The following is a 14,952-nucleotide window of genomic DNA, read 5'->3' as shown; positions in this document are numbered from 1 at the left end:
CTAGGAACAGCTAAGATACTACGCAGGACCCTCAAGCTCCCACAACTCTGGTAGAGGACCTGAGATTGAAGGATAGACCGCCCGCCGGGGCGAGAGCTGAATCATATATATATATAAATTCCCCGCTCGCCCCTGTGGGCGGTTTAGCCTTCAAGCTCGGTGGTTTACCTTTTGACGTTGGGAATATTTTCTTGGCACACTTTGAGGCCCACAACACCAACTGAGCATCAGTTAAACTGAACAGCCTGAGTAGTGTGCTGACCATGTCCATCCCTTCTTCAACACAGTGTATCGATCATCTGATGTCTGTTTCCAGCTGAATATCTGTCATGAAGCTCAAATCAAATCATCACAAACTGGTTTCTTGAACATGACAATGAATTCACTGTACTTAAATGGCCTCAGCTGTCACTAGATATTAATCCAATAGCACATCTTTGGTTTATAGTGGAATGGGAAATTCACATCACGGACATACAGCTGGTAAATCTGCAGCAACTGTGTGATGCTGTCATGTTAATATAGACCAGAATCTCTGAGGAAGGTTTCCAGCACCTTGTTGAATGCATGAAAAATTAAGTTAACGCAAAAGGGGGTCCAAACTGATACTAGTGAGGTGTACCTAATAAAGTGGTTGGTGTTCTGTGTTTCCCTTTTTATATTGAGTTGTCTCTGGATGAGGTCTCTTTGTCTCCTGCACATTTCCCAGCCTCCACTGGTTTTTGGACTGTTCACCTTAGGACTCGGGTTTAGATCACAGATTACAGCTACTTCCATTTTGTTATATAATTATCTGTCATATGACGTGCTGTTGGGCACCACACATCATCACATCCCTGCCTATATAAACAGTAGGGATAAGTGTCTAATAATGCTACCCTTTTACTCCAATAATTACATGGATGTTTAATATATTTGAACATACCTAAAACAGTGTATCCAACCAACAATTTCAACTGTGAGGTAACAGTCCTAAGTGAAAACAAGCCAAAAGTGTGCATATTCATATTTGAGTAGGACTTTAAATGGTGAGCTTCTAAAAGCAGCGGTCAGTCATTTGGACACTGTGGAATGACTTTCTAAAAGCAGCAGAAGAAAAAAAATCGAGTCCTCGTGGCTTGGTTACTTCCCTATTTTATCAAAAACCACAGGCTGAATACTACTCGCCATGTCAAGCATTTATAAAAACCAACTATCTTATAAACACCAGTGCCTTTACCAAAGATGAAACTGCAGCAGGAGCCCATGTTTTTGAAACTCAATTGACACACACATCTCTCTAACTCTATTTAGTCAGGTCTGTGTTTGAGGAGCCTCATCAAAAGTAGCCTTTCACCAACAGCCAGTAACAAACTGCATGTTTACAGATTATTCACCGAGCTTTTTGTGGGACGTTTTCCATTATTTTAACACATCTGTGCAATGCGCAGTGAGCAGAGTAGAACTCGTGACCCGTCACACACCTAGTGCGCCTGTTTGTAGCTCTGAGTGACGGCCGCACTCTTCAACCAATGGCAGCTTCCTTTTCATTATTGCCCTCCAACCGCGGAGCCGCAGAGCGGACAAAGCCGAGTGAGAGCGGATGTTATCGAAGTACTTTCACTCAGCTTTAGTGCGTCAGTTGAAGTAGACGGTTCCGCGTTTCTGCGTCCATTAGTCTCGGAAATTAAGTGGACTTTTACTCTGGAGGTCAGAAATGAGTCGACTGCAGATATTTTGTGTGGCCGGGGTGCTGCTGCTAGCACAATGCACCGCCATCCTGAGGTAAATAACATTTATCTGCCAGTAGTGATGTAACTTGCGCGTGCTACTATTGCTATCCGTCCCTCTGACTTTAAATAAGGATTCATGAATGCTCGCGTGCTGTTGTCCTTTCCGGTCTGAGGCAGCACCTGTCGCAGGTGTACTTAAAAATATTATTTACTGCCAGTTTTGTCCACTTGAGAGGCTTCAGTGTGAGAAGGGTTTCCGTGTGGACAGCACCAGGAAGCTGCATCTTTGCGCGCGTAACTCGCGCGCGCATCCTTTAATTAAATCTCGTTTTGTTATGGCAGAGTTCCTCTTTATAAAACAAGGAGCCTGCGCCGCCTGATGAGCGATAATGGGTTGTCCGTGGATGAGCTGCGGGCTTTGGCGAAGAGCACCGGATCACCGGACAGCGCTCCATCCCCACAGCTGCCCGTGGAAAGGCTGACCAACTTCTTGGATGTATGTATCACCTGCAGGACACTTCAGTTAAAAGTTACAAATTAACAGTTCATGCATGAACGTAAATACACCTAATGTTAGTGTGCAGGTCTTATTCAAGGGTCAATCGCATATTTTAACCTGTGAGAGAGAGATTTTAAATTAAGTAAATATTAGACTTAAGCACCTGTGATAACACATGTTTTCCCACCCTTTTCTTCTTTGCCCTGTATTTGAAATAACTTGGGGGATGGAAAAAAAAGTCTGAGATTAATGCTAAGATTAATTTTGTGCTGAGAACTAGTACAGCTGAAAGACAAACTGTTATATTGGCAGTAACTCCTGCACGATCCTGCTTAACTTTGTCGGTACTGCATTGTTTCCCGGTTTTGTCTCCTTAGTCTCAGTACTATGGGATTATAAGTATTGGCACCCCACCACAGAACTTCACTGTGCTGTTTGACACTGGCTCCTCCAACCTGTGGGTCCCCTCCATTCACTGCTCCGTGTTGGATATTGCCTGCTGTGAGTTTGAATATTTATTTATTTGTCATTTTTGAAAAAAGGACTTCAGATTCAAAAGCTTTTAGTAACTTTAATGCCAAAGTTTGATGGGTTCTTTCTCTGCCCTGTGCACCACCTTTCCACAAGATTTTATGAAAATACACTGTGGTTTTTACATAGCACTCAACAGTCAGAGACAGAGTGCTATTGACTTATTGGAACCACATCCTCATTTAGATTTGACAGCATATGTGGTGGATAATGGCAGGGGCCCCTCAGGGGCCTGGGAGCAGCTCACTGGGCAGCTCCCCATGTATGCAGGAGTATGAAGTCCAACAAATCCATGAATTTTAAGTATGATTGATGGTTTTCTCTTATCAGGGTTTCATCACCGCTACAACTCAAAGAAGTCGAGCACATATGTCAAGAATGGCACAGAGTTCTCCATCCAGTATGGCAGGGGCAGCTTGTCTGGCTTCATCAGTGGGGACACTGTCACTGTGAGTTTGAGAAACACTCAGTCACTATCACTAAGCTCTTTGTTTGACTGCATTTCTCAGTTTTGGTGATCACACCATTCCTGGCATTCCTTCGAAGCATTTATTGTGTATTAACCATTCCCTCTTATTCCTTTGGCATGGATTGCAGGTTGCAGGTCTGTCTGTGCCTGGGCAGCAGTTTGGAGAAGCGGTGAAGCAGCCCGGGATCACGTTTGCCCTTGCGCGATTCGATGGGGTGCTGGGCATGGGCTACCCCTCAATATCTGTAGCTGATGTCATGCCGGTGTTTGACACGGCCATGGCTGCCAAGCTACTCCCCCAGAACATTTTCTCTTTCTACATTAGCAGGTTGGTATGCAATTGACAGTTTAGCCTTACACTGCTGTATTATTTAAACTGTGTGGAGAAGTCAGCTGTGAAAATGTGTTTGGTGTTTTTTGCTAACACGATGGCTTCTTTTTACTTTTACCTTCCACCAGAGACCCGACCGCAGAAGTAGGAGGGGAGCTGACGCTGGGAGGGACAGACCCGCAGTACTACACTGGAGACCTGCACTATGTTAATGTGACACGAAAGGCCTACTGGCAGATCGGGATGAACAGGTGAGAAGGAACCTGAGTGGCTTTGTTCTTAAAAGTTGAATAGTCCACATGACACATGACAGACTTTCTGTTCCCTGTTTGTCATGGATACTATCCGTGACGTCAAAGTGAGCGTGCATGCAGGAAAAAAACATTTCAGATTAGATTAGGTTAGATTGTTATTATTTCTGCCTACAGAAATATATGTTTCCATAGTGTGGATCTGAGCACATTAAATGCATTAAGGGTATAGGGAATAGAAGGGTGCAGGTGGGTAGCAACACAGTTTGCAGAGGGGCAGCAGCTGTGCGTAAGTTAAAGCAGTATAAGCAGTGTGACATATGTGAGATTTGCCAGTTGGATGTGTAGGCGGATGAAAGTTGGGTTTAAATGTGTGGTGAACAGCAGATAGTGAACATAAGCTCATGCCCCTTCTTTCTTGGTCCCACCATGCTGGTTCCTTCTTACCGTCCCCACAGAGTTGATGTTGGCAACCAGCTGACTCTTTGCAAAGCCGGTTGCCAGGCTATCGTTGACACAGGGACGTCCCTAATTACGGGTCCTAAGGAGGAAGTCAAGGCACTGCAGAAAGCCATTGGAGCGATCCCCCTGCTCATGGGAGAGGTAAAGATGAGTGTGTAATTACAAGCCACCCACTGCATCTTTCCACCTTGATTTTTAACTTAATTTTGACATACATTTTCTGTCCCCTTCAGGCCTTGATCGAGTGTAATAAGATTCCAACTCTCCCCGTTATCTCTTTCGACATTGGAGGAAAGACGTTCAACTTGACCGGAGAGGATTATGTCGTGAAGGTATTGACTTAAACCAATAAGAAGTGGTGTTTTTAAGTCATAATAAAATCTAATGACAGTTTTTGTAATTATTGCCCAAAAACTGTAAGAAACAATCATCAGTTGTCACATGTCCTTTAGTGGTAGTGAGGTCAAAGATGATGATTGCTGAGGGTAAGGAGTAAAATCTTTCCCCTTGTTTGCAGGAGTCTCAGCTGGGTGTGACTATCTGTCTGTCAGGCTTTATGGCCATGGATATCCCACCTCCTGCAGGACCCCTCTGGATCCTGGGAGATGTATTCATTGGGAAGTACTACACAGTGTTCGACAGGAATGCTGATCGCGTGGGGTTCGCCCCTACCAAGTAGACAATGAAAGTTTAAGATATACTGCACTTCTCCTTTTTAACAGTAATTTCACTTTAAAAGTCCCGCAATGCAAAGTTTCATCGACAGTCTTGCTTTATTTGATTTGCAGAGATATCTGACATTTGCATGCAGAAACGAGGTTTTCATTTATCACCAAATGATTTGCAGTGAGCTAATAGGGACGCTACATTAATGACCACAAATCAAAGGAGTGATGTGAACAAAGGGACTACTACAACCCATTTTTTACACTTCTCTGTTTAAATACTTTTGATTTTTTTAGCTTTAACATATATTTTATAGAATACTATGCAAACCTGTGCATTTCAATGTCTTTGGATGGTTTAAATTTGTGTGATTTGAAGTGTGCGACACCTTTTGTACACAAAAAGCACAATAATATGAACAAAAGTACTGGGCTACCTACACATTACTCCTGCAGGAGCGGCTGGAAATCCATGCCATGAAGCTCCCAACATACAATTTTGGTGCCCATGTTAACGCCAGCAGAGGTTTGGACCTCTACAGTTACGGAGCCAGGAGAGCAATGGCAACTTTAATGCTGTCAGTGACCCCATCCTATAATTTTATATGGTTTGACTCTTTGTGGCTTGTTTTCTGAGGTATCTAAACATTTCCACTTTGCAATACCGCTTATAACTGATTGTAGAATATTTAGGAGGAAAGAATTCCCCAGGCTGCCTTGTTGCAATGGTAGCCATCCTATTACAGCACCATGCTTTAAGGTGGGGCCCACTGCTGTTGTCCATACAGTGTATATGAGGATTTGTGTAACATGCATTTTTGAATTTGATTACTGACTTTTGACAAAATAAAACTTTAAAATAAATAAATATTTTGTCACTTTTTTTGGGAGACATGTTTATTAGTTGTAACCCATCAGTGTGGAACCACAATATGCTTTAAGTCAAAAACAACAGGGTGCAGAATGTCATTTTCATTTTTAATGTAGTATACAAAGAGCTGCACTGTTCAATGTTCAGCTTGGGGGGGAAAAAAACAAAACAAAACAAAAAAAAAACAGCTGGGAAAAGTACATAGCATGCAACATGGTTTATGGCTAATATGCACTCCACAAGGTAGAGGTAGTGATCTACTTTGGGTTTTGTTTACAACATTACAAATGTGGCACAGTGACTCCCCTAGTTGTTTATAGCATAAACTAGGTCAGCAAAGGAAGACACTTAATTTGCAGAGAAAGAAGATCTACTGTAGTCATTTTTTTGTCCACACATCCAGATCAAAGCACTTAATGAAGCACAACAAGGAGTACATTACATGTTGAACCTGCATCAGTGCAAATAAATATGACGCTCTTTTTGGTTACAAATGTACAATAAATACAAAAATATTTATTTCCCCCCCCCGTTACTGTTATCATCATCATCATCACAAGTGGTTATTAACTCGACGCATAACGGAACTATAAACGACCCCTCCATTATGTACACAATACAAATAGTGGGATGGGGACTGAGGGGACACTTACTCCATATCACTGCATTTTCTTCACTCTAAGGCTAAAAGTGACAGCAGACAGCGGTCATGTGATTATTTGGATGACATATTTTGAATACTGTTTTTGAGACTACTTGTCAGTGAGGCAGCTATAATAGTTACTCTACCGGTCACCTGACCATGAACTGATAGAATAATTTCACTTTAGAAACCCTGGCTATTACAGCTGCTGTTACATAACTGAAGATCTATGGGTAGATCCCTGTGCATCAGATCATGAGCCAAAACATTAGCACCTGTAATCTAGTCAAATATAGGACGATCTGACAGGCACACAGATCTGTTATGTGTCACAGCGGCAGTACTGATAAACAGTAGTCGTCCTCTTGACCTGCTTGATGTGGACTTGCGCTGCTCTAATCTGTGTCTGGCAACTTACACAACAGACTGGCACCGACAAGTTAATCAGGGTTTATATGCAAGCACACAAAGACAACAGGCTCTACTCTGACTGTGATCTGAGGCTTCAGTTAATACTGAGACTAATACACCAAAAGGACAAACAAAACCCCCTGCGGGTTAAAACCATGTTTGTTGTTCTTTAACTCTCAAATTGCACGAGGACAACGGCGGAAAAACTGCCAACACAAAAGAACCATCCTGCTACTAAAGACACGGAGGCCCAGATGGAGCAAGTGAATGCAACACATACTGGATATAGTTTAGAGCAATAGCAGGAAATTAAAGCAAAGGCCAAGAGATACAGCGCTTTCAGTCCTCCTGAATGCCTAACGTTGTTCCAAATTTACAGCAGGACACTAGTAATGAGAGAAAATGAACAAAATTAGGATTAAAGCATATCAGACCTGTGGATTAAAGCAGCAAACATGAGTCTGGAGATGAGCAAAAGCAAACAAAGAGCAACTTTGTATTCAATCATCACATGAATCCTCTTTTTTACTTCTCCTTTTGGGGAATTTCATCAACCAGCGACTACCCAGAAATGTCCTCTTTCTATTTATAGTAAACTTTAAATCAGTTACCTTGGTTGAACGGTGTGGAGCAAGACATGGACATACAACTCTGTATTTAAACCTGTTCCATATTAACACATGCAAACAGCAGACGTTCCAAACACACACTTAATGACTGTTTTCACATACCCGAGGTAACGTAAAGCATACAATAAAAAGCAGCCACTGTATTAATGAAGATTCCTCGCAGATGTCATTCAGGATGATTAACGATTTATTAACTTTTGAGTTGGCATACACACACGCAGCATTACACTCTGTTCTTTGAATCAAATCCCAAAAACTGAGTTAGCAATCGGTTCATGTAACCCTGACCTGCATCGGACACGTCTGTATTCCTAAAACACTGGACTTCAAGTGTAACACATTTCAAGTCTTCTGCAGGAACTCAACACTCGACCATAATGGTGCATCCATTCTTAACTTCATTAACACAATGGCCTTAGTGAGAGCCATCAGCACCAAAAAACCACCTCTGTTCTCTGAGATCAAAATAATATTTGGATCACAACGATACGTCTTTAATGTTAACATATCCCCAACATTTGAGTAACTGCTACTGTGTGTACGGGCCTCTGCATGTAGAGGAGGCCATGACTAATCAAGAGAGCATGTGTTGCACAAGAGAGGATTATTCCATGCACATGTTTTTATTCCCTCAACCTCGTCACAGCTCAGCGTTACCATTCAGAGGTGTGGTGGCTGTGCTGCAGTTCTCAGCAGTCCCCCGGGATCAGACAGCGCACAGTAGAGGGTATACCCTAGCTCGTCCACTTCTTGATCAGTCAGCTCACAAAACAAGTTCACTTTAGGGCTAAGGGCACACGGCAGCTTCCCAGCCTCCAAGTGCCCCACTAGCGCTCGTAGCAGCTGAAGGAAGCGGTCGGCCAGCGCTTCCTGAGTCCAGTCACCTTCTTTTTCACTGAGCAACAGGATGGTATTAGTGAGCTGGCTGGAGTTGAGCTTGTGAAGGGCAGGGTTGAGCTTGCACACAGCCTTCGCCACTTTGAGGCAGGTGCAGCGGCAGCCGCCATCCTCCTGATCTAGTGCCCTGAGCCGCGCGGTCTCGGCCACGCGGAAGCTCTGCCGCCACAGGTTTTCGTGGCGCTCTGCAGCAAACCGGTGCGGTTTGGCAATCAGTGAGGTTCCATCCTCCATCACGAGCAAAGGCAAGAAGTCCACATACAGCTTCCTGTCCGTCTCGTACTGTACCTCCAGAGTCAGCGTTTCGGCGGGAACCACAGGACGGATGATATAGTCGAGGACACTCCCTATAGCTGGCCAGTTAATAGAACCTGCAACAAGCTTCTCAAAGACTTCAAGCACTGATTTCGGGGAGAGATAACCTCCGACCATGCATCGGTCCCAATAGCTGCTGCTCCGAGGGAAATATTCCAAATTCTCCCTACGGACAAGCCAGAAACCTGGGACATTCATGATCGTGTCCTCTCCGGGGATGGACGACCACAGATTCTTCTCCAAGACAAGAGGCACCATGAGCTGGGCGTGGTCGGCTGTTACAACCTTGGAGGCAGAACAGGGGAGAATGGTTTCCAATTAAATGAATGTGTCATTATGAAAAAAACAATCCCAAAAATAAGCGCTCTTACCTGAAGGTCATCGTACAGACTGCCACTGAGGTACATCTCTCTGAGCGGCATGTCAGGCAGTTTGGCATGAAGAAACACTCTGAGCTCAGCGCAGATGTCCAGCGCCGCCCTCCTGGCCATGGCCTGCTCCTCAGCAGGGATGTTGACATTATTTTGGTAGAATTCCCACAGGTGTTCTTGCAAAGACAGACGCATCCGGGCCCGCATCATATCCGACCGGGTGGCATCGCTTCTTCCCACAGCAGCTCGACCCACAGCCCTTCGCAGACAGTCTGGGAAGAAAACAAGTTACAGATGCATTGTTTTAATAAGTGCAGCAGGATTTTGTGAGATTTCCTCATCTGCGCTTTCAGGAGGAAGCGATGGGTAAAAGTGTAATAGGATGGGAGTGGCACGGTTATGTTCCCTAAATATTCTAATATGACAGAACTAAATCTACGAAGACTAACTGAAGGGGCTTCTACAGTTTCTATAACATTACAATTAAAGATTAGTATAAAACAGCTGGGTATCTAAACTTAAACGAGCCAGCACCCACTGTAAAGGAAGAGCAAGAATCCTCCAAACAGGCTGTCTGTCAGCAGATTATACAAAAACATTTAAAAAAAGATGAGAGCTGGCCGATAGTCTACCTCATATATAAGTTATAAATTAAAGGACAATTTGCTTCCCCTCACCTGGTTCAAAAGCATGTGAAGAAGTGGGCAGAGACTGCAGTGACCTGCTAACTGTGGACTTCATGTCATGGTTTAAAACCCTCGGGGACGACCCCATCCAGGCAGGCTCCTCCCAGCTTCTCTTTCCTGTCTGCTCCATCTTTGTGGGGCTGGTGGGAGCACTTATGGCACGATCATACATCTGCACATAAAATTCATTGTATTGGTATTAGTTAGTCCACCCCCGCACCACACACACACACACACTTTTCATGATAGTACTCACTCTTTTGACGGCTAGTGTTGCAATGCCAAGCATGGCTGCCCCTCCCACCCCCAGCACAAGTTTGGCATTTGAAAGCATGAAGTCAATAGCTGTTCCAATCCCATTATCATCCTTCTTTCCTTTTCGGTCTCCGTTCACCCCCGCCATCCTGGCACTGGGAAAAAAAAAAAGAAAAAGAAGTGGAGTCAGGATGCCTAGGGTGGGAAGAGCCAAGAAATCAGTGGATAGCTCATCACCATGTGATCTTGTTTACATCACTTCCTACAAACTAAACCATTACAAAGAATGTCTGTTTACTCCTGACGTTTTACGTGTAAACCCACCTGGAAGATGTACCTTCGGACAACCTTTAACCCACCACCTGATGGCCCCTGATCCCCTTCCTCCTACATAAGCCCACCCAGTCGGCTGCTGAGAAAGAACCGGCCCCTTTTCAGGGCCTCCTCCTTATCTTCTGGGACCGTCAGTGCCTGGCAGCGGCGAAACTCGCGAGCCACGGCGCGGCGATAGTAATTCCGGTCTGTGTACTGAAGGTGTCGGCCTGCCCGGAGCAGCGCCCTGTAGAGCTCCAGCACCGCACTGCGAGACCAGCTGCCCATCAGGGATCACACATGGAGAGGAGGGGGATACCCTTGCTCCTGTGCAAAGGGTGAGCACAGGGTAGATGATTAGAGGACTGAAGTGATAGTTAGAAATGGCTTCATCCGTGTAAAAATCCAACCTTTAAAGTGGAAAACCAAACATGCCACACGCTGTAAAAACACAGCTGCAGCGTCAGCTCAGACTGCCACGTTAGCCTCTGTGTAAACCTAACCAAGCAAACACTAAAGCTCGCAGTCTGTTTTCTGGCACATGTTATGGGATCGTTTCATCAGCGAAAAGAAAGCGTTGCCGTGTTACATACCGAGGCTCACTAGTCTTTAGAAAATGGCTGGATCAAGTCACATCTCTTTGTAGCACAACACGCTAACTAGCTGCCGAAGCAAGCGCTGACCTTACTTTCAGCCAGCTTTATGGACAAAATATGGTCATTGAAACGTTTGTGCGAGCGAGGATAAACGAGCCACACAAAGACACAACAAAACAAATCTAAGCCACCTACTTCTCAGGAAAAAAGGACCAAAGATAGTTTGTCTTCTGGGGGAAGCAGACCTCTGCTCTAGCCGGGGGTCAGACTCGATAGTGGAAACCGGAAACAAATAGTCTAGTCTGCTATTCATACAGTATATCCGGGTCAGTTTTTAGTGTTTTTTTACGCTTTTATTTTGAATTAATAACATTGTCCGTCGAATTATATTTTTAAGAAATTGTGCCTTAATTTCAATTCAGTTTTAATTTATTAAAATCACAAAGACACAACATTTATTTATTTTTAATTTATTTATTTAATAATAATAATAATAAATTTAATACTATGAATCTATATTGAAATAAGGTTATAGCTGATACCTGTGTAGTACTGAGGTCTTAAAGTTCAAAAAGGTGATGTTTTTCAATTTTGTGTTTTCACTATTTTGCTGTGGTAACAGCAATCTCCAGACAAAGAACTTTTTCTTAAACTTGATTTGGAAAAGGGTTTTATATATATGTCTGTTGTATCTAAACACGGGTAATGTAATGCACTGTACACCGGAGCTAGTCAGTCATTTCTTATCCAAAATGCTGCAGCCACATTACTGACTGGGACAAAAAAAGAGAGCTCACATCACTCCGGTGTTGGAAGGCTTTTTGTACGTTACAGAATCAGGTATAAATTGGCACTATTTGTGTTTCAAGCCTTAAATGGTCTCGCGCCTGCAAATGTGGTGGATATGCATCCCGCATTTAAAGCTTATTTCAAATGGAGCTCATGCATTTGCTATCATTGCACTAAAACTCTGGAATTACCCTCCAGAGAGACCCTGGACAAGCATCAGCTGTGGCTATTTTTAAAAAATCTAAGCCAAAGATATACTTTTTCTTTCATACTTTTCTTTCTTTCATACTAAACTGCTGATTCTGGAATTCTGTCTGGAGGATTGGTTGCTGTTTCATGTTAAAATTGTGAATGCATGTAGCATAATTTTTTGTCCAAGTGTCACTTTTTTCTAATAAATTTTATTGGAAGGATGGATTAAAATTGACAAACAAATAAACATTTAATTAATATTAAAAGATGAAAACTGATGCACTCAATTTTAATGCAATCAAGAAAGAACTTTCTGTAATTTTTCTCTATTGTGGAGAACAGTATGTATATATATATATATATATATATATATATATATATATATATATATATATATATATATATATATATATATATATATATATATATACATACACATTCTCCCAAAGACAAGAACTAACAGACTTAAAAACTCCTTTGTCCCACACGCCATCAGACTGTTTAACTCCTCCCTGGAGGGGAGAGGGAGGGGAAACAGGAGGACAAAGGAGGGGGGAACAACTAAGCTGTAGTGCCTCTTCACCTCACTGTGCAATACCTTTTGTGCAATACTTTTGTAAATAGTCAACGGTGCAATAGACTCAATACTTGAAATGTGCAATTCACTTGTATTTTTATTTTTATTCCTATTTATTCTATTTATCCCCTTCGTATATTTTATTTATATTGTCTCTGTATTTATATATATGTGTGTGTATATATATATATATATATATATATATATATATATATATATATATATATATATATATATATATATATAATGACGGCGAAACAACTAGTAGCTCAGTGTTCCAACATTCGAAAGAAGGGACTGCTCTCACAGCTAGAGATTGACGAGGTACAACACAAATGCTACGGCAAGGAGGAGTCAGGACGCCAGGTCAGGGGGGAGATATCATCACCCCCACCCGAGATTGGGTACATAGCCCCAAGTGCGATAGGAGAAGGATCGTTGAGTGCGAGAGGAACTGACCTGAAAAATAGGATCATGGCCAAGCTTGAAACCTGGATCCCGCGTAGCCGGTTACCAAGATTACGTGAAGTTCCCTCAGAAGGTCTGCTAGATGATGTTAATGCAGCACTACGGGCAATACCTACAACCACGATTACCGACACTAACAAGCTGATCTACAATACGGCAACAGTGATCAGTGAGATGCTTGGCTACAAGTTGAACAGCGACAAGGGGCAGTACCCTCCATGGAGAAGGAGGCTAGAGGGCAAGATCAAAGTAGCACGGAGGGAGGTTAGCCAACTAACGGAGTTGCAGAAAGGTGCGACAAATAAGGTGCCTAAGAAATACAGCAAGCTGTCCATACCTGAGGCCTTGGAAACTGCCAAGCAAAGACTCACAGCCTTGGCCAGCCGCTTGAGGAGGTACACCAGAGAGATAGAAGGCAGGAGAATAAACCAGCTGTTCTCCACAGAACCAGCAAAGGTGTACTCTCAGTGGCAAGGGAACAATAAGAGAACAGCACCACCAAGGCTGGAGACGGAGCAATACTGGAAGAGCATATGGGAGAAGGATGCAACCCATAACGGCAATGCTCAGTGGCTAGAGGATCTGAGGGCTGACCACAGCGACCTCCCTGAACAGGGTCCAGTAACCATCACAGTGGCAGATATCCAAGAAAGGGTCTCCAGTATGAAGAGTTGGACAGCACCAGGGCCCGACATGGTTCACGCCTACTGGCTGAAGAAGCTGACTGCACTCCACGAGCGTCTGGCAGCACAAATGAACCAGCTGCTAGTTAACGAGAGACACCCGGAATGGCTAACTGAAGGCCGGACGGTCCTGATCCCCAAGGACCCCAAGAAGGGACCGGTCCCCTCCAACTACCGACCAATAACCTGCCTCAGTACTACATGGAAGCTCCTGTCAGGCATCATATCGGCTAAGATGAACAGGCACATGGGTCAATACATGAGCGGGACACAGAAAGGAATTGGCAAGAATACCAGAGGCGTAAAACACCAGCTACTGGTAGACAGAACAATCAGCCGAGACTGCAAGACCAGACTGACCAACCTGTGCACTGCCTGGATTGATTACAAGAAGGCCTATGACTCAATGCCCCACAGCTGGATACTGGAATGCCTAGAATTGTACAAGATCAATGGGACCCTAAGAGCCTTCATCAGGAACTCAATGGGGATGTGGCGTACAACACTAGAGGCCAACTCCAAGCCCATAGCACAAGTCACCATCAAGTGCGGGATCTACCAAGGAGATGCTCTGTCCCCACTGCTGTTCTGCATAGGCCTGAACCCCCTCAGTGAGATCATTAACAAGACTGGCTACGGATACCGACTACGGAACGGAGCAGTTGTCAGCCACCTCCTGTACATGGATGACATCAAGCTGTATGCCAAGAGTGAACGAGACATCGATTCACTGATCCACACTACCAGGCTATACAGCAATGACATTGGAATGTCGTTCGGACTGGAGAAGTGTAGTCGGATGGTAACAAAGAGAGGGAAGGTAGTCAGAACTGAGGGGATTGAACTACCAGAAGGCAACATTGCAGACATAGAGGACAGTTACAAGTACCTGGGGATCCCGCAGGCAAATGGGAACCATGAAGAGGCCGCTAGAAAGGCTGCAACCACCAAGTACCTGCAGAGGGTCAGGCAAGTCTTGAGGAGTCAGCTGAATGGTAAGAACAAGATCCGGGCCATCAACACATACGCCCTGCCCGTGATCAGGTACCCTGCTGGGGTAATAAGCTGGCCAAGGGAGGAGATAGAAGCCACTGACATAAAGACAAGAAAGCTCCTGACCATGCATGGAGGGTTTCACCCCAAGTCCAGCACCCTGAGGCTGTACGCTAAGCGGAAGGAAGGGGGCCGGGGACTGGTGAGTGTCAGCACCACAGTCCAGGATGAGACAAGGAACATCCAAGAATACATTGGGAAGATGGCCCCAACTGACCGAGTGCTCAGTGAATACCTCAGGCAGCAGAAACCCAAGAAAGAGGAGGGAGACGAGGAACCATCAT

The 14,952-nt window shown here is 44.1% G+C and overlaps 2 protein-coding genes across 2 annotated transcripts; one reads left to right on the top strand and one right to left on the bottom strand.

Moving 5' to 3' along the window:
- Positions 1-1,567: 1,567 nt before the first annotated feature.
- Positions 1,568-5,782, top strand: napsa (napsin A aspartic peptidase). The gene is made up of 9 exons (XM_080905996.1): positions 1,568-1,764; positions 2,055-2,208; positions 2,589-2,712; positions 3,073-3,191; positions 3,340-3,539; positions 3,671-3,793; positions 4,252-4,396; positions 4,489-4,587; positions 4,773-5,782. The coding sequence occupies exons 1-9, from the start codon at positions 1,697-1,699 to the stop codon at positions 4,932-4,934; spliced, it is 1,194 nt and encodes a 397-aa protein (XP_080762122.1). The 5' UTR covers positions 1,568-1,696; the 3' UTR covers positions 4,935-5,782.
- Positions 5,783-5,931: 149 nt separating this feature from the next.
- Positions 5,932-10,463, bottom strand: mief1 (mitochondrial elongation factor 1). The gene is made up of 5 exons (XM_080905995.1): positions 10,323-10,463; positions 10,000-10,153; positions 9,735-9,915; positions 9,058-9,329; positions 5,932-8,971 (listed from the first exon to the last, which is right to left on the bottom strand). Exons 2-5 carry the CDS (start codon positions 10,144-10,146, stop codon positions 8,135-8,137), a joined length of 1,437 nt encoding a protein of 478 aa, XP_080762121.1. The 5' UTR covers positions 10,147-10,153; positions 10,323-10,463; the 3' UTR covers positions 5,932-8,134.
- Positions 10,464-14,952: the final 4,489 nt, after the last annotated feature.

Source organism: Rhamphochromis sp. 'chilingali' (genome assembly GCF_963969265.1).
Source record: "Rhamphochromis sp. 'chilingali' genome assembly, chromosome: 15".
NCBI classification, from domain to species: Eukaryota; Metazoa; Chordata; class Actinopteri; order Cichliformes; family Cichlidae; genus Rhamphochromis; species Rhamphochromis sp. 'chilingali'.
The sequence above is the reverse complement of the archived record's forward strand: the minus strand, read 5'-3'. Positions and strand labels throughout refer to the sequence as shown.